The 20,140-nt window shown below is 33.5% G+C and overlaps 1 protein-coding gene across 2 annotated transcripts in view; it reads left to right on the forward strand.

Annotated features, from left to right (window-relative positions):
- Positions 1 to 20,140, forward strand: part of ANKS6 (ankyrin repeat and sterile alpha motif domain containing 6) — a 79,476-nt gene that overhangs the window by 41,943 nt on the left and 17,393 nt on the right. For both annotated transcript variants that reach the window (XR_012484474.1, XM_074280095.1), the window contains exons 7-13: positions 1,081 to 1,279; positions 3,581 to 3,630; positions 5,211 to 5,414; positions 10,767 to 10,920; positions 13,367 to 13,536; positions 16,624 to 16,807; positions 17,717 to 17,784. Coding sequence is in view for 1 of the 2 variants with exons in the window: in XM_074280095.1 (XP_074136196.1) it covers positions 1,081 to 1,279; positions 3,581 to 3,630; positions 5,211 to 5,414; positions 10,767 to 10,920; positions 13,367 to 13,536; positions 16,624 to 16,807; positions 17,717 to 17,784 (1,029 nt within the window). In the remaining variant the exon portion in view is untranslated. The remainder of the gene's footprint in view (positions 1 to 1,080; positions 1,280 to 3,580; positions 3,631 to 5,210; positions 5,415 to 10,766; positions 10,921 to 13,366; positions 13,537 to 16,623; positions 16,808 to 17,716; positions 17,785 to 20,140) is intronic.

The raw sequence follows: 20,140 nt of genomic DNA on the forward strand, positions 1-20,140 counted from the left end.
TACAGCTCTATTAAACTGCAAGTTCCTTGAGGCTAGGGAATGCTTTTTAATCTTTGTATTTTACTCAGTACTTAGCACCGTGCAGAGCATATAGTAGGTCCCTATTTACTGTTTGTTGTTATTGTAAGATAACATAAGATGTAAGAATCATGGTGGGGAGAGAAAAGAGACATTTCTTCTAGGGTTTTTTTTTTTTTTTTTCCCCTGAGGCTGGGGTTAAGTGACTTGCCCAGGGTCACACAGCTAAGGAAGTGTTAAGTGTCTGAGACCACATTTGAACTCGGGTCCTCCTGACTTCAGGTCTGGTTCTCTATCCACTGCGCCACCTAGCTGCCCTCTTTGGTTTGCTTTTTAAAGAAAACACAATATGCTGGTTCTAGTCCTGGTTCTTTCTGTCTCTTAAGTGTGGTGATATTGAAAATGAGAGATCTTAGGTTTCAGGTTGGAAGACACCTTAGAATTCATCAAATCCAACCCCTCATTTGGTGGATTGAAGAAAGTGAAGGTCAGTGAGTTGGCACAGAATGCTGGGCCAGGAGTCAGGGGAGACTCCTATTCTTGAGTTCAAATCTGGCCTCAAATTCTTACTAGCTATGACCCTGGACAAGGACCCTTTACCTCAGTTTCTTCATCTGTAAATTGGAGACAGAAATGACAAACCACTGCACTGTTTTCTTTACCAAAAAAATTCCAAAAGGGACCACAAAGAGTCAGACAGACTGAAAATGACTAAATAACAAGGTTTAAAGAAATTAAGTGACTCTTCACCTAGGTAGTATGTAAGCATAGATTCAAACCTGTTTTCACTGCCTCTAAATCCAATGTTTTTTGTTCTATCCTGACTGCCATGACATTCTTCTGGTCCTCTAATTCTGCATCAGTAAAATGAAGAGTCTTACATCCTCTTTGCCTACTTCAGAGAATTGTTGCAAGATCGATGGAAATAATATGTGTAAAGCATATTGTTTCAAATCTTGAAAATTACTGTCTCTAATGAAACAATAGTTAAAAGGAAAAATTTGAATGTATAGCTAACCTTATTATAGCCTAACTAAGCTTTTCTTGGTGTCCCTTCCTCAGTCATGGTGGAATAGGATGTCCAACAGGTTCCGAAAGTTTAAGTTGACCCAAACGTTACATCGGGGGCTTTCCAGTAATCACCCTATGCCTTTCACGGATGAATCTGAACCATCCCTGGATTCTACAATGAAAGCTACACCCCAGAATGAGACAAGAAATTCTAGGATTCCCGACATTGTTACCCAAAGCAAGGATTCTGGTAAAGTTAAAAAAAAAAAAAAATGTGCAATTGTATAAGCTATTTTTTCTTCCAACAGTCTGACATTAGTTGTTATTAAGATTCTGTTATTATCTTTGTTGAAATTCAGAGATTTAAAAAAACAAGTATGAGTCTTATTATTATTCAAATCAGAGAATTTATTCCTTAAGGAGCTGGGCCAGAGAGATGACTTGGAGGGAACCAAGATACTTGTCTTCCAAGTATTTGGAGAGCAATGATCATGCTTGCTCTCCTTGATCATAGATGACAGAACAAAGAGCAGTATCTAGGACTTCTAGAGACAAATTTGAGCTTAACCTAGGGAAGAATCTTCCTAATAATTAAAGGTATTCAAAGGCCTAGGATATGGTATACCTCAGAAAAGAGTGGATTCCCCATCTTAGATCTTCAAGCAAAGGCTAGTTGACACTCACTGGAAATGTTGTAGAAAGGTTTGGTTGAGTACAGGTTAGATTAAATGGACTCTTGAAGTTTGTTCCAGTTCATAATTTTGATGATTCTATGAAAATTTTGGGTGTTTTTCCTATGGAGTTTATAGCTATGACTGCCCCAAAATTGTACCTATGAGGTGTTTTGGTTTTTTTAAACCAATTGTAACACTTCATCATTTTTTTTTTTTTTTTTTTTTACTGTTGGAATCTATCTTCCCTTTAGCCTATTATGCCTCCCTATCAAAATCTTTTAGTATGCAAATATTGCATGTATATTAAATATCACTCCCAACTTTGTCATTTACACACTTGATGTGTAAATCATTGATTCCTTCAGTGAAGTGTTAGACAAAAATTCTGAACAAAATGAGGCTGAAGATGTATCCATGGGGCTTATCACTAGAAATATATCTCCTGATTTGTAGTTATCCATCAGATAATATGATTTAGACATTCAAGTGGCTCAAAGCTAGCTAACTTTTTTGTCAATTTCATCTCTCACTCTTCTTTATAAGGCTTTCATAAAATGCTTAAAAAAAAAAAAAAAAAAAAAAAAAAAAAAAAAAAAAAAAAACAGAGGAAGGTAGTTGTACTTCTATTCACTTCAGCAACAACAGATTTTCCAGAAGTTGAAAGACCTGATATTTTATCAGCTTATTAAATATGTAGGAAAAGTCTACTTTTGAGTACCATATTATAGTTTCTGGGACCTCTTGGTTATTGAAAATTAAAAGTAAAATGTGGGAGTTTTTTCTAAAACATATTCTTTTTTTTTTTTTTTTTGCCCTATCTCTTTGAGAGTTTAAATTTTTTTTCTTTTGTTTCTTTTATATATAAAAGAAAGTTGTTTCTTTTATATATAATACTTCTCATTCTTGCTCTGAAGACAAAGAGAAAAAAATCTTGTTTTAAATTTTGTATCCGTTAAGTATGATGTAGTATAGAGAAAGTTAGACTTTGATTAAGAAAGACCTGCCTCTGATACCTGTGATCCAAATGAACCTGAGCAAGTCTCTTAACTTTTATGACTCAGTCAACTCTTTAATTTAGTTATTAAATCATCACTAGGTTAAGATGTATGTTGATGAAGGGAGTGCTTCATGCTGTTGAGATCTTAAAGCCTTTGTTTATTTCCATTTTCTATTACTTTCTGGAAAATTAAAGCTGACATACAGTGGAATGGACCACTTTGGGAGGCAGGAAGTTTCCCATTCCCCCTAAAACCTTCAGTGCATGGAAGAAGTAAAATGGAAAAGTGCTCTGGAGGTGAACATTATGAAATCTGATCAAAGCTTGGTACAATTAAGAATCAACTATGGTCTGATTTGAAGCAGAGAGATTAGGATCTGGTTTAGTTCTCAGCCCCTGATTACCTCTGTTATCAGGATCCAGTTGCTTAATCTATCTGGAAATCAGTTTCTTCTTTTGTAAGGTGGGAGTGGGGGAGGGAGGGTGTTTGTACTAGATTATGCCCAGATTAAGATCCCTTCTGGCTCCAAATTTTAGAATCCTAAGTATTTAAACAAAGTCTGGATGATTGCCTATGGAGAGCTGTCATGCAGAAGACTCTTGCCTTGTGCACGAAGACTCAGCCCCCTTTTCTAACCCTGAGATTCTATGTTCCTTGGTGACCCTTTTACTACACATGTAATGTTGTAGTTCTTAGGTCACTTAGGATAATCTAAAAAGCATGTATTGCAATTTAAATGCTTTTCTTCAGTTAAGAAATTGAATACTATTAAAAAGCAAATATTTTCAGAATTTAAAAATTGAGGCTCATACTTTCATTCATATTAGTGTCCTAGGCATATAGATTATTAAATTTTTGCTTAAATATATTGCTTTTCAGGTCCTACAAATACAAGAATAGAAAAAGAAGATGCTTTATTAACAACGATGGTAAGTGTTTTAAAATTTTTAAATTATTATGTATTTCACATTAATTTTCTCAATTATGGAAAGCAGCGCTGGAAAGGACTGGTACTTAAAGGTTATTAAAAGTCAAAACAAGTATTTCCATAACAGTACAATTAAAAAGATTGCATATAAAATAAGATTTGTATAAATATGTTTACATATATTAGATTTAGCATAACATGTATAACATATATTGGATTGCTTGCCATCTAGGGAAGGGGGTGGAGGAGAAGGAGGGGAAAATCTGAAACACAAGGCATTGCCAGGATCAATGTTGAAAAATTATCCATGCATATGTTTTGAAAATAAAAAGCTTTAATTTTTAAAAAAATTGCACAGGAAACTACAGATCTACTATGAACAACTTGCTATTTCTTTACTTATATTGTAAATTTCTTTTTTTTCCTTCCCTGTCTCCTAGCATCTCCCCCTGCACTGTGGAAACAGCTACCCTATTGTGGGTATGTGGGTTGTTTATATGTGTATATATTTGTATGTATATAAAATTATTCCATACATACTTCTATTTGTCAGTTCTTTCTCTGAATAGAGTCACCCAGCAGCAGCTGCAGACAGCATCTTTTCTCAGATGTCCTTTATAATTAACTTGGCTATTTATAATAGTCAAATAACTTAATCAAAGTTATTCTTAAAACAATATTGATTTTACTATATAAAAATTAAGTCCAAAGTATGTACTATACAGATACTTGGAATACAAAACAACTTAGTCATTTCCCTCAAGATATTTAGAATCATAGTATCAGAATCATAGGTTTAGAGATGATAAGGGCCATAGGAGTCCAAGCCTCCATTTTAAAAATGAGGAAAAATGAGAAAAAAAAGTCACTTAGCCCAATTGCCTCAGCAAGAGAGAGAGAGAGAGAGAGAGAGAGAGAGAGAGAGAGAGAGAGAGAGAGAGAGAGAGAGAGAGTGTATAGGTGACTTACACAGGGACATATATCTGGTAAATGAAATGGGATTATAACTCAGGTCTTCATTGCAGTTACTTTTAATTTAATTTAATTTTCACAATTATGTATAAACAAAAATAACAATAAAAACTGTTTTCCAGTTTCAAATTCTTGCCCTCCTTCCCTTCCCCTTTCCTTAAGATGGCAGGCAATTTGATATAGAGTATATATGTGCATTCAAGCATTATCATAATAACCCAAATCTTCTTGACTTCAAGTCTAGGACTGTATCCTTTGTGTTATGCTGCCTTTGTAATCTAATAGGAGAAATACACATGTCTACACATTTTGGGCTTTTTTGAGTTTACTTTATGTCTTTCTACTTTATTGAAGTTTGTTTAAATTAATTTTTTTCACTGATTCTCTTGGATTCTCTAAGTAAACCATAGCAGCTACATGCAGAATACTTTTAAAAGGTAAATTGCAGCAAGGACAAAAGATCACTGTACAAAGCACTTCTGTAATACTTTGATATTCTCAATCCCACCTTCCCTTACGATCAGCCTCTTCAAATCTCTTATCTTTCCACTCTAGAACCAAAGAAACTGTCAGTAGCTTTTCTAAAATCAAGTTTGTTTTTTGTTTCAGTTAAGAAATGGTGCTCCTTTTACTAGACTCCCAAATGATAAGCTGAAAGCAGTGATTCCTCCTTTCTTACCACCTTCAAATTTTGAGCTGTGGAACTCAGATCGGACTCGGATAAATAGAGATGGTCAGACAGAACAAATGAAGACAATATTGCCACAAAGATCTGTCAAATACCATCCTGTTGGCAGTGGAAATTCTGACGTTGTAAGTAATAGACTTGTGATTGCTGTGCGACATAGAAAAAAGCACTGGAATTTGAGTCAAAGACCTGGATTTGAGTTACAGCTCTACCACTTAGTAAATATATGACCACAGGCTACATCACTTGAATTAATTTTCTGATTAAATTTATTTTTTTCAAATGAACAAGCATCTGCCCCCTCTCTCTTCAATACCTACCCCTCTTTACTTCCAGCTCTGTGAAAAACAAAGACCTATGCAACAACTATGCATAGGTAAGCAAAACACATTCCCAAAATGGCCACATCCACAAATATGTATCTTGCTTTGCATAACTAGGCTATAATCTTTGTGTCAAGCAATGGGCAGCAGTCTAAATCATTATTCTTCTGGAATTGTGGTTGATTATTGCATGATCAAAATTCTTAAGTTTTTCCAAATTTGGAGACAGCTCATACTAACTGATGAGAGCCAGTTGTTAAATTTTCAATGTAAGCATTTATGTCTTGGAAATTAGCAAATGCTTCAAATCAGAGCTTGATTTGTTGTTTTGTGTATTGTTGAAACTTTAAAATGATGGCAAAATTTTTCCCCTGGTTATGTTCTGGTTATGCTTACTTCACTCTATCAGTTTTAAGAAATTTTCAAGTAATACCTGCCCTTTCCCATTCCTTCCTCATTTGTACACCTTTCAATATGCACCAGATTATATGAAATGTTTTTCCTCTTTTCTTCAACTTTTCTTGTTTAGTTTATCTTTCCCTTCCTGTACTCATCTTTCCTTTCTTCTTTTAAGATCACCAAAATGTAAGAAAAATCACTCTCAGAGCTTCCATCTTATCTGATTTCCACTATGGTCCCTGCTGCCATCATGGTGTAACAACCCCTTCCCTCCTCATTAGAATGTAAATGCATTATTCTTATAAATTCTTTTTTGAAGGATAGCTTAAATTTGCTTTTTTTTTTAAGTTTCTCTTTACTTCCATGTTTGTATTTTAAAGTTTCTATTAAGCTTCAGATTTTTCATTAGGAATTCTTAGAAGTCTTCTATTTTGCTAAAGTTTTTTCCCTCTCTGTAGGATTGTATTTAATTTTGCTGAGAAAATTATTATTGGTTGTAATCCTATACCTTTTGCCTCTTATAACATTGTATTCTATGTTCTTTACTCCTTTATAATAGTAGCTACTAAGTTGTGTAATAGACAAGTCACTTGAGGAAATAAGGCCCAGAGAGGTTAAAAAATTTACTCAAAATCATAAAAACAGTGAGCGACTGAACTGAGATTGAAATCTAGGTAGTTAGTTGTCAGGTCCAAAGTTTTTTGTTTTTTGTTTTTTGGTTTTTGTTTTTTTTTTTCCCCCTACCAATTTTCTACCATTTCAACAATGGTGTTATCATGATAGAATTGTATAATTGATGAAATGTCACTTTGAGCCCAACTTCTTCCTCTTGTTGCCTTGCAGAGAATAGATGCTTACTAAATATTTGTTGAATTAAATTTGTTGAATCAAATCAAATTGAATTGCTGATATTTGGGCAGTCCCAGGACACACTAATTAAACTCTTTTCCTCTTTAAGGACAATAGCCCTATAATAGGAACCTTGGCTCTTACTTGGTCATCACTCATGTCTTCAAAATATTATTCTCTATTACACTTCATGAGGTAATCTTTATTGCCTTAAGTCATGAATCCCTTATGCCTGTGGGGGTAGCAGATCCTGCAAGACTGAAGTCCATTGGAAATTGTATGAATCTTTTTCCTGTGCTTTTCTGTTGTCTTCAACATGCTTTATGTGATGAACATTTAGTTTTTACTCAATTCCAGAGATTACTCTGGAGCACTGGTTATGTTCTGGATGATTTGGTCATTTTTATCTTAAATGGAATTTTCTCTCAACTAGCAAATCTTTCATCTACATTTTGATGATGATCTATGAATTACTCTCTTATCTTAATTGAAGTATTATATGTAATGCACTTTATAACTATTAAAGCCCAACATATATCGAAACTATGATTATTGGAGTCAAAAGAAAGGACTTATAAACAGTTGGAGATGTAGCAGGAATCAAGAAAGCATTGACATTTTTTTGTGAGGACAGGGAACACTGTCTTTCTCAGTTCATTTCATTGAATATTTATTAAGTATTTTCTATATTGTAGGTCCTCAAGGAACTTATATTCTATTGTTTTTGATATGGGGGAAAGGATATGGACAGAATTTGTGATTTTAAATGAATGGGACATTTCTGAGCAAGGAAACTCATTGGATGTATTCAGGCTAGCCCCTTTTATACAGCCTGGTCTTAAAGAGTTCTCTGGGGCAGATCTTTTATTAATATCAAGGACAGCAATATGGACAGGCTTTTGAGATAGTATGCTAATTACTACTCAGGATGACTTCAACCAAATGGTTTTAGATTCCCCCAATCCCTTCCTTTTAAAAAGATTGTTTAAAAGGACAACTAGACAAAAATTATCTCATCAGTACCTCTGCAGTAAATTCTTTAAAGACTAATTAGGCAGAATAGTAAAAGAACTTTATTTCAGCGTGAGTCTCTTATTCCAATCAATTGGCATAAATAATAATTCAGATTCTACCATGACTCTAAAAGTAGTTGAAGGAAAAGGTTTAATGCAAAAATCTTCCTTAAAAAATGAACTGAAATAAAGTTGCATTACATTTTGGGAATTATATAATTCATTCCACAAGTATTTATTAAGCACAGTGCTGAATTCTGAATATTGATATATGAATACTTAAGGGAGTCACAAGGCACAAAAAAAAATCTGCAACTGTTGACCCATATTTTCTAACATATCATCATTGGACAACAATTAAATAGTTCCTGCTCTCAAGGATTTGACATTCCTTTGATAGAAACAACATATATATAGATAAATAAATCTAAAAATACATACAAAGTAATTTGGGAGCAGAGGCAATAGTTACTGGGAAAATCAGGCATAAAGTAGGAGTTGGCATTTGTACCTACTTAATTCTTAAGAAAATGAGAAAAAAACATTAACTTTTTTCTTGAAAAGTTGTTAGAGCCAATAAAAGTTTGTTTTGTTTTGTTTTTCAGGGATGCATATATATTTATATGGAATGAATCAGTCGACAGGGAGAGTTTGAAAGTTAATGATATATGAGATGATTATGGAGGCATGTTGTGGGAGATTGAGGAATAGAACCAAGAGTAAATAAAAGCATTGGCCTTAGGAAACCAAAAGGCTACCTTTTTATCAGAGACTAGAATAAAGGTAGAAATGGAGAAAATCAGAGTTTGAGATATAGAATAGGGATAAAAAGAGAGCTTTTGATAAATTGCTTCTGTTTTCTCCTTACAATATGAAGGAGAAGGGAGGCTAGAGGAGAGAAGAGAAGCTTTGGAACAGTTTGGGGAATACAATAGAGAGTCAATTAGGGAAGAGTCAGAGAATTTATTTTGTGACTATGAGGGAACACTTAGCTGAGAGAAGTTAACTTAAATTTATAATAAGCCCAATTAGAAAAGCTTCTAATTCTGATGATTTTATATCCATATTTATAAACAATCCTATTACTCTTGAGGTACTTATATGGGATGTCTTTTCATATGACCTAGTTTCATATTCAGAACATATTTTGCACAGAGGCCAAATAAATACAGATAGTCTTAACTGGATTTTAGTTGGGGTGGAGCAAAATCAGACCCTAACCTCAAATCAGGCATCTCACCACAAATGATCATCCAGTCTTTATTTGAATGCCTCAGCCACTTCTATTTTGATATGGCTTTCATTGTACTTTGCCACATAGTCCTACTTTGATGCTTTGGTGTGATGCTGAAGTGACCTTAGGTTCTTGAAGATTTAGCTTTCAGAGCACAAGATCTGACAAATTGTTCCATACTAGGAAGTCCCAGAAATGAACTGTGGCTGCTCTTTGAGAACCAGCTTAGTTTAGTTGTAAAGAGTTATCATAAATAGCCTAGCTTCTTAGTGTTGAACTCTTTGGCTACTTCAACACATGAAACAAAACTAAAAAAAAAAGTGGAGTTTTCCTCAATTGTTTGTAGGTCTGTTACAATTGTGTAGTCAAATGGCAAATAAGGTATTGTTGAGAAAATGGGAAATGGTTCTAAGAATCTATTCTACCACAAGTAGAAAATTAAGACACAGTAGATAGGTAGGTAAGTAAGTAGATGGATAGGTGGATGAATAGATGAAGTATTTATTGAGTGTTTGTTGTGCATTAAGCTCTGAGGATACAAATACACATAAGCAAGATGGTCCTGGACAAATAGGACTTCTTACCATTCATGGTACACATTTATGGAAAAACTATTGTAATAATTTCAGGTTTTACTCCAACATCTATTTATTTATTTATTTTTGCTGAGGCAATTGGAGTTAAGTGACTTGTCCAGGGTCACACAGCCAGGATGTGTTAAGTGTCTGAGATCACATTTGAACTCCGGTCTTCCTGACTTCAGGCTGGGGCTATATCCCATTGTGCCACCTAGCTGCCCCTACTCCAACATTTATTACATTGGAAGAAGTGGAAAAAGTCTATAAATTACTTAAGTACCTCCCAATTAAATCAAAGTACATTTCATTACTTGAGTTCTTCCTTCAAAGGTGAGAATAAAGGATAATGGTGGATGATATGTTAGAAAATATGGGTCAGCAGTTGCAGATTTTTTTGTGCCTTGTGACTCCCTTAAGCATCCATAGATCCAATACTTTCTTTAAGAAGTGGGGAAATGTTAGACAATGGCAAGTGCCAAGTAACATCCCCCCCAAAAAATGAAACTGATTATAATTTAATAAACAGGAAAGGATGGAAGGGAGAGGTCCTGATGTGAGCGTCATCTCCAAATCAGTTCTTGAAGAATACTTGTGTAACTCACTACTTAAACTTTAACTACTCTTCATTTTCATTTTGTGGCATATTGACTTTAATGGAATTTTAGAAATGAAAAATCACTTCTTCATAAGGATTTATCCTCAAAGGTATTAATAAGAGATTTCCTTTTTTATATTAGAGTGGCCATTAGATGGTGCCATAGTGCAGAGTGCTGAGTTAGGAATCAAGAAAATTCGCCTCAGACATTTACTATCTATGGGACTCTGAGCAAGACACTTTACCTCTGCCTCAGGTTTCTCTACTATAAAATGGACCTGATTGTAGCACCTTCCTCCCAAGGTTGTTTTGGCAATCAAATGAGAAAATTTTTGCGATGTGTTTAATATAGTGCTGCGCACATAGTGGATGCTTAATAAATGCTATTTCCTTTCTTGCCTGAAAGTTTTATATCTCTATTTGTATAAATGGGATTGGAGAATATACCAAGTATACATATACTAAATATTTATATTACTCTTTCAGACATCTGTCAGGCCTGTTAAATTTCCATCTGTTACGAGAAGTCCTACTTCTCCTACAAATTCAGGAAATTTCAACCAATCACCCCACTCTTCTGGTGGGTCTAGTGGCATAGGTGGAATTAACAGACATGGTGGAGAGCTACATAACAGATCAGGTAAGTATTTTTTCATTATATAAGAAATAAAAATGCCAAAATGTTCATTCAAATGTCATACAAACAGAATCCTTATATTTCATTTTTATCTGTCAAGTTTGCTTTTATATCACATTCATTTTCAAATGTATCCCTTCTCTCTTTCTTCTCGAAAGAGTCATCCTCTTTTCACACAGAATTTAAATAATAAGGAGGAAAAGAGCAATTAAACAAAACTGACACAAGAACAGTCTGAAAATGTATGCAATGAGAAGTAAAGAATCTTGAGAGGTGAAGCATAGTCTATTCTCTTTATCTGATACCAAAATACCTCTGCATTCTATAATATTCCTTACAAGTGGTTGTCCAGTATTAGGAAACTAATTACTACTTAAGGAATGTATTCTACTTAATTATTTTAAGTTCTTTCTGATATTAAGGCAACATTTACCTCCCTGTAACTTCCACCCATTGTTGTTAGCTCTCCCTTCAGAAATCAAACATATCCATGTGATAGACCTTCAGAGATATGTAAAGAGTATCTATCTTTTGCCCCTTTCCCTATCATAGCAGCATTCTCTTCTCCCCAAGCCAAATATCCCATTTTCGTATGATATGGTTTGTTGTATGGAGTCCCTTTATTATTCTCATTGCCTCTTATCTGGACCCATTCCAGTTTGCCATTTTCTCTCCAAAAGAAACAAAACACTTTTCACTAGTCAGATGAGCCCTTTTAGCTATAAACATGAGACACACTATAGATTATTACATGTACCAATCATATCATAACTCTTGTCTTGGTTGTTTCCTCTGTATTTCCTAAAAACGTTGACATAAACTAGAATCTTATTGTATGTGGTTGATTATGTTTGAGTTTAACATCCACAATGTTAAATAACTTGTCTATGATTGTACAGTAAGGATATATCAAAGACAAGATTTAAACCCAGGATTTCATCACTCCAAGGCTAATCCTCTATCTAGTATAAACCATACTACCTCTCTTTTTGAAAAACATTAAAGGGCTTTACTTGGCAGAATTCTATTAAAATCCCCCTTTAAAGTGTAAAAAAAAAAATGTATAGGAGGCCTGGGGCTTTTTTTTTTTTTTGTCTTTGCTGATGTTTCTAGTCTTTGCTGAGACAGCTTTGAAAGCTTCAAAAATGTAGGTAATTATATGAGCTGGGTCTTTCTGCTACCTGTATGTAGATTGATTTGTAGGTTGCTTTTGTCAAACCTCATATTTCATTCCTCAGCATTAACTTGATGCCTGTTATACTATTCTACAAAAGTTTTAGGGCAGAACTGGTACAAAAATGCTATATGAAATTAAATCCTTTGAAATGATTCTCATTTATTAGATATTAATTTCTTTATACTTGAATACCAGTATCTGACAAATACAAGTAGTAAATTGGTATTGGTTTTTCGCTGAGCAGAAGAAAGTTTTTTCCAATGCCTCCAAATACCATTCTACTGTGATCTATCCTGAACTCTGCTGTTCTAGAGCTGACATTCCTGGTTTTATTTTTTTAAGGGTGTAGGGCATTTAAAGAGAGGAACACATTGCTTTCCTCTTTTTTCTTAGGTTTTTATTTATATCTTTTAGTTTTACATCATCTAGCTTTCACCTTGTATCCATTTCCTCCCCTTTCTCAGATAGGCAATCTTTATAATAAAAAAAAATTTTTTAAAGAAAAAGGTGAAGTGAAAAAAAACTCAGCAAAACCAATAAATATATCAAAGAAATTTTGATATCATAGGCAATATTTCATCATCTCCCACTTCTGCAAAGGAGTGGATGAAAGCATTTTTCATGTCTCTTCTCTGAGGTAAAGCTACTTCTTTATAAATTTTGCAACATTCAGTTTAAATTTTTTGTGGTGATTATACATTTCATCTACAATGTTATAGTCATTGTCTATATTGTTTTCGTGGCTCTTCCCACTTCCTTTTGCAACAATTCATATATGTTTTTCCATGCTATTCATCATGTTCATTGTTTCTTACAGCACAGCACAATAATATGCCATGACCTGCCACAATTGATTTAACCATGTCTCACTGGAAGGGCATGACAATTGAAGGGAAATTGAACTATGTTTCTAATTCTTAGCTATCACAAAAAAGTGCTGCTATCAATATTTTGGTATATATGGAATCTTTCTTCTTGTCAGTGACCTGCTTATGGTATAAAATTTGTAATGGAATCAATCTCTGGATCAAAGGGTATGGACATTTTAGCCATTTTATTGCATAATTCCAAATTGCTTTCCAGAAGATTATACCAATTCAGAGCTGGAGAGAACACATTCTTACATAGTGGGATCCCCTTCTTTGTAACATTTTTATCACTTCCCTTGTATTATAATAATCATGTAAAATAAGAATTAGGATGGAGAGATTAAGTGATATGCTATTGCCACTGACATGTACCCGTTTTATATATTTCTTTATAATTCCCTAGGTGGCAGCATAGATAGTGTTTTATCCCAAATTGCAGCACAAAGGAAAAAAGCCGCAGGATTATCCGAACAGAAATCCAGCCAGCAGTATAGTCCAGTCTGTACAGCTCCTGGGTCCACCCTGCCCGATGTCCAGGCTTCTCCAATTTCGGGCAACATTCATAGTGGAAAGGTGTTTGTTACTGTATGCCTTCCCCTTGTTTATGTCAGCAATACTAACCCAGAACCTGAATTTATGTTGAACCAGGGGGAGTGGAGTATTTCATGCAAACAAGGAATTCCTCTGAACTCTGAGTGAATACCTCTAGTTAGTTAATACCTTGGGCAAAATAATTTTGCGAAATCTCATCTTTTCTTGGTGAAAGGGCCATTTACTCCCTCTGGCTCCATGTAGAATCAGGCCCAGCACATGCATGCCCAAGTTGGAATGGAACATCAAATGAGCGCATGCTGTTTACCCCTCTGCTTTTTACACAGATGCTGTCACTGTCACTCTTCATTGATTAGGAAGCTAATAAACCTTTGAATTATAGTAATTTGCTCCTGTTACTTCAGCCCCTGTAAGCTCTTTTTCTCTCTTTTTGCCCTATTATTTCTGCTAGGAGATATGATACCATAAATTTCAGTGTCATAATAAGGCTGTTTGTTGCATATTAACATGATATCATTTAATGGTTATTTATATAGGATAATCTTTTCACAGGTATACTCTGCTTAAAGGAAACCTAAATTCACCCAAATACAAATTTGAGAAAATTATTAAAAGAAACATTTCTTTAATATATAATAATTGATATTCCTGATTGGAAACAATCCTATAATCTTGTTGGGCTTAACAAAAACTAAAAAAGAGAGGGTTTGTGTGGCACCAAACTTCCTTTAAAATATTAATGGCTCTAGCTGAAGATTCTTATTTTTGAATTAAGAAAATAAAATAAATAAAATTTAAGGGAAATAAAATATTAGTACATGGGCCCTTACCTGGGATTTTTCAAGTGGAAATACTTTACATATAGATGGTTCTTCTAAGTCTGTTGAAAAGGTAATATAGTGGAAAGATCCCTGAAGAGCTCAGTTCCTGAATTCTAAGACCTGAGTTCTCAAGTGAGTTCTGCCATTTACTGTGGTACACTGAGCAAGCTACAAAATGGATTTTCTTTTCTTTTCTTTTCTTAATGTTTCTATAGGGGGAAAGACATCCCTGCAGGATACAACTCATTCTCATGTAGATTTAGTTTGATAGAATGGATACAGTAAGAGGCTTGAAGTAAGGATTCCAATTTATACCTATGATCCTTAGCAACTGTATGACTCTGGGCAAGTCCCTTAACTCCTCTAAACATCAGATTCCTCATTTGTAAGATGGGCTTGATACTATTTGTAATATATGCCTTGGATAAGATAGGATCTGCATATATAGATGAGGAGTAAGGCTTCCTTTGCCAAGGAAATAAGGAGGAAGAAATATCTGAAGAGTGAAGAAGGGTAATTGAGGGAGATCTTGTTAATTTAGATGGCCTCAGTGGTTTCATTGCAGTGGTAAACTAAGTCATCTGCTATAAGCCGGGAAAGATGGAGGGTGGAAGGTTTAGGATCTAGAGTAGAACTGTCACCATGGAGGATGAGAGATGATCAAGTAGCTGTTAGTGCCCAGTTGAAGTAACAAAACATGTTTCCTCAGTTTAATTTTGTGATTTATTTTCAGCAATCCTAACTAGCCTGGGCTGGAGCAATTAGTGGTGGCAGTTGAAAAGAAATATTTAACAATTGACTTTGCATCATCAACATTTTCTCTATTACTTTCGAAAAAGTCAAAACAATTTAAAAAAAAAAACAATAAATCAAATCGTTGATATAGAACTTGACTATCAACCTTAGGATATAGGTATATCTGATTGTAATCCTCAGGTAACACAAATACAAAAGAACTGTTGTGTATAGAACTACTATTCTCCAACTCATTTGTTAAGTGAAATTAAAAAGAGATCATAAAATTAAAAAAAACAATAAATCAAGCCCTGATTTATAATATTTATTGATTTCTGGGATGCAAATAAATGTTCACAATGAAAATTTATCAATCAACTCTTGCAAGCCATTTGGAGGCAAGTGATCTTATAAGTGATGGTGAGCACACAAAATAATATAGTTTTTAAAATAGTTACATAGTTGTATTTAGATACATTTCCTTAAAGTATAAAGTGAATTAATTTTATTTCAAATTCAGTTTAATTTCAGTTCAAAAACTTGTGAGTGCTCATTGTAAATACACTGATCATGGTCGTAGGTGCCGAGTGGTAATGATAAATAAGACAGTCTCTGTCCCTCATGAAGTGTACAGTTAAAACTGGGAGAAGGTAAATGACCCATGTTTTTAAAAATCATAATAAAAGTGGAGCAGGATAAATGCATACAAGAAACACAAGGATTACATGAGCTCCAAGGAGCAAAAGATATAGTGTCTCAGCAGCAAGAGAAAATAAAATGAGGGGAAAATAAATTTCTTAAAGTCACAGGCATAAAATTTAGAAAAATTTTGCATTTTCCATATAATCAACTTAAATAGTAAGACATAAAAATCTTATTTTTGAAATGGCTAAAAACTAGCATAAGATAAATATTAGGAAACAAGAATTGATATTGAACCAGATCATCAAGCAAGCAACAATCACTTGTTAAGTGCTTACTATGTTCCAGGCAAAGTTCTAAGTGCTAAGAATTCAGAGAAAAAATGCAAATATCATTCCTGCTCTCAAAGAGCTTACATTCTAATGATGGGGGTGGCAAAACCTATGTAAATAGGAACATATAAGATACATAGCTCAGAGAAATATGAACATATAAGTAAAAAATATGTAGAAGGTAAGTTGTAATTCAAGTAGACTTTAGACATCATTTCTTTACTCACTCAATTAATGCAAAGGAAGAACATTAAATTATAGACATATCAAATAAGGACACATGACTAAATAGAGGCAAAACCAGATTGGAACCCAAGGCTTCCAGGGCTCTTTCCACTATACCATATTGTCTCCTTGTTCTAATGGATTTTTAACTATAGTTTTATTAAATAGTTATGACTCTTAATTTTACATTTGATTAATTATATTTTTCATAGCCTTAGTTAGAAAATGCATTGTCAAGTTCAATACCTGGTGGATATGTCCTTTTTCATGCCTGTATATTTTAATAATTTCTAATTCATTTTAATGTGCTTTGTTTTTGTCCAATTGTATTTTTACTTTTATTTTTATGTCAGAAATTGGAGACAAGCAAAAGACCTCTATCTGGAACCTCAACTACCTCCAAAAGCACTTCACCAACACTTACCCCATCCCCATCCCCAAAAGGGCACAATGCAGAATCCTCTGTTTCCTCCTCTTCTTCTCACAGACAGTCTAAGGGGAGTGGTGGCTCTAGCAGTGGAACTATTACTGATGATGGTAAGTAATTGCTGAATACATCAGAGTACATGGAAACGAAAATATTTGTATGAGGTTTAGTGTGATCATTTTAAAGAAATTAGGAATTTTTAAAAATGTAAATTCCATGAGTTCAGGGTCTGGGATCAGTGGGAACTTCATGATATCTACAAGCAATGTTTACTTTATCCTGAGATTCACCCCAATGGCAGTAATTTTTAACAGCTGAAAAACATATCTGAATTATAATGTTCAGGACAAGGTTCATTTTCTTCCATTCTTTATTTCTTTCATCCTGCCTTTAAAACAGGAATTCTTAACTTGGAATCCTTGAACTTGTTTTTAATATGTTGATAACTATATTTCAGTATAATCCTATATACTATAAAATATTAATCTGAGAAGAGGTTCATAGGCTTCACCAGAGTATCAGAGGCTAATCTTTTATTCTTTTTTTCTTCCTGCACTTTTACATGCTTAGTAATTAGTAAGACAGACAAGCATTTCTGCAGTATATTTACTAATTTTCCCCTTCTAGTCCGTGGCCCTCCTCTTAAAGTCATCCTTAAGCTTTTTCTCAAGTATTGACAGCTATGTTGTAATTTCACTTTAAGGTACAGTCTTTTCATATGAATTCTTTCGTTAATGTATCTGAGTAGTTTGTTCATGCTTAGGCCAGAAGGTCATCAATGCTTTCTTTAGTTCAAAGAAATCAATAGACAAAGCACTATAATTAACCTACTCTTAGAAGAAAAACAAGTTATCCTAGTATAGAAAAACTCTTAGAAATTTCTGCTCTAAGAGTTAGTATTTTAAAAATAACAGGTCAGAGTTAAGGTTGATTATGGTGCTTCTAGATTTGCGTGCTAATACAATGTGATGCCTTTTACAAAATTTTAAATTGATATTTTGAATCTTTCCCTCTTTAAGATGAGCTGACTGGAATCCTTAAAAAATTATCACTTGAGAAATATCAGCCCATTTTTGAGGAGCAAGAGGTAAGGGCTTTATCCATTTTATATATCTTTGTTATGGATTTAATAATATTATCTATTTGTATATTTTAACATAATATTGTCAGTAAGAAGGTTGAGTAAAAATTAATAATAAACAGGAAAGATGAATAACAAGCATTATATGGAGATAATTAATATTTATTATAACTGATCAAGTCATTCAATTAGAGAGAAAGTTAATGGAATATTTTTTTCCTGTTATATTCGACTGTTGTTATAACAGCTATTTTTTTGGAAGGAGTGGACCTCTTATTCAAGGATTGTGAAATACATGGATTACATAAGATACTCAGGGTAGTGAAATTTGAATTGCCACGTTAGAATACTTAAAATGTTTTCCATATTACCATCTTTATGGGTTTTTAAAAACAATAATATTGAAATAATTGAAAAATATTCTCTTTTAAATTAAGAACTACAAAGGCATTGTCATTAAATAACTTATATTAGATTCCATAGGAAGTAAATGTTTCTAATTTGTTATTTCTAACATAATTTCTAATTTGTGTTTCCCTGATTCTTGTATTTATTTTTGGGTCCTAAAACATCTTTTCCTCCTTATCTGCCAAAGGATTGGAAGACAGGATAATTTTCTTCATTATATCTTCTTAGCTGCTCTAGCTTCAATTACCTCAGTCAAAGAAAATATCTAAAAAATTAGATAAAATAGATATATTAGCACTATTCTTTGATGATTAGTCATATTTGTGTCCACTTCTATCCTCCACAGCTTCATATCCATAGAAATTATTGTGAATATATTGCTATGCACTGTTTTTTCTAATAAAAATTTCCTCCATTTAATAATATTTTCCCTAATTACATATAATCATAGTTTTCAGCATTCACTTGACTTCAAAATTCTTTTTCCTTCTCTCCTTTCCCTAACTCCTCAATATAGCATGCAATCTGATAAAGGTTATACATGTAATATCATATTAAACATATTTCCACATTTATCATGTTGTGAATGAAGAATCAGAACAAAAGGGAAAAATCATAAGAAAGGAAAAAATCTATATTCAGACTCCATAGTTCTTTTTCTGGAAGTGGATAGCATCTTTCATCACAAGTCTCTTAGAATTATCTTAGATTGCTATATTGGTGAGAAAAGCTAAGTTTATCAAAATTGATCATTGTACAATGTTACTATTACTGTGTACAATGTTCTCCTGGGTCTGCTTACTTCACTCAGCATCAGTTAATGTAAGTCTTTGTAGGTTTTTTTGAAATCTCCCTGCCAATCATTTCTTATAGAAAAATAGTATTCCATTCCAGTTCAGCCATCCTTAAGTGATGGGCATTCCCTCAATTTCCAACTCTTTGCCACTACAAAAAGAGTTGTTATAAACATTTTTGTACATGTAGGTCCTGTCCTCTTTTTTTATAATCTCTTTGAGATAGAGACTTAGTAGTAGTTTTGCTGGATCAAAGAGTATACACAGTTTGATTGCCCCTTGGGCATAATTCCAACTAGCTCCAACCAGAATAGTTGGATCAGTTCACAAGTCCCACCAACAATGTATAGTGTTCCAATTTTCCTGCATTCTCTCCAACATGTATCATTTTCCTTTTCTTTCACATAAACCAATCTGATAGATATGAGGTAGTACCTTGGAGTTCTTTTAATTTGCATTTCTCTAATCAATAGTAATTTTTTTTAAATTTTATATGACTATAGATAGTTTTAATTGCTATGGTGAAGCCTGCCTATTCCTATCCTTTGACCAGTTATCAATTGGAGAATTATTTGTATTCTTATAAATTCAACTCCATTCTCCATATATTTTAGAAATGAAGCCTTTATCAGAAACACTGCTCTAAAAATTGTTCCCCAGATTTGTATTTCCCTTCCAATTTTAATTGCATTGGTTTTGTGGCTTTAATTTAATATAATCAAAACATCCATTTTGTATTTCATAAGTTTCTCTAACTCCTGTTTGGTCTTTGATAAAGGCTTTATTCCTCAAACATGTAGAAAACTTAATCAAATGTATAAAAAACAAGAATCAAAATGGTCAAAGAATATGAACAGGCAGTTTTCAGACAAAGCTAACTATAATCATATAAAAAAATTCTCTTCCATTATTGACAAGAAAAATACACATTAAAGTGAATCTGAGCTAATATGATAGAAAAGGAAAATGACAAATGTTGGAGAAGATGTGAGAAACTTAAAATATTAATATACTATTGGTAGAGTTGGGAACTGATTCAACCACTCTGGAGAGTAATTTGGAACTATGCCCAAAGGGTATGCATGGAAAAAACATTTGACCAGAATACCACTACTAAGTCTACATCCCCAAAGATAATTGTAGGAGTTCTTTTAGTGGTG

Source organism: Sminthopsis crassicaudata, chromosome 1 (genome assembly GCF_048593235.1).
Source record: "Sminthopsis crassicaudata isolate SCR6 chromosome 1, ASM4859323v1, whole genome shotgun sequence".
NCBI classification, from domain to species: Eukaryota; Metazoa; Chordata; class Mammalia; order Dasyuromorphia; family Dasyuridae; genus Sminthopsis; species Sminthopsis crassicaudata.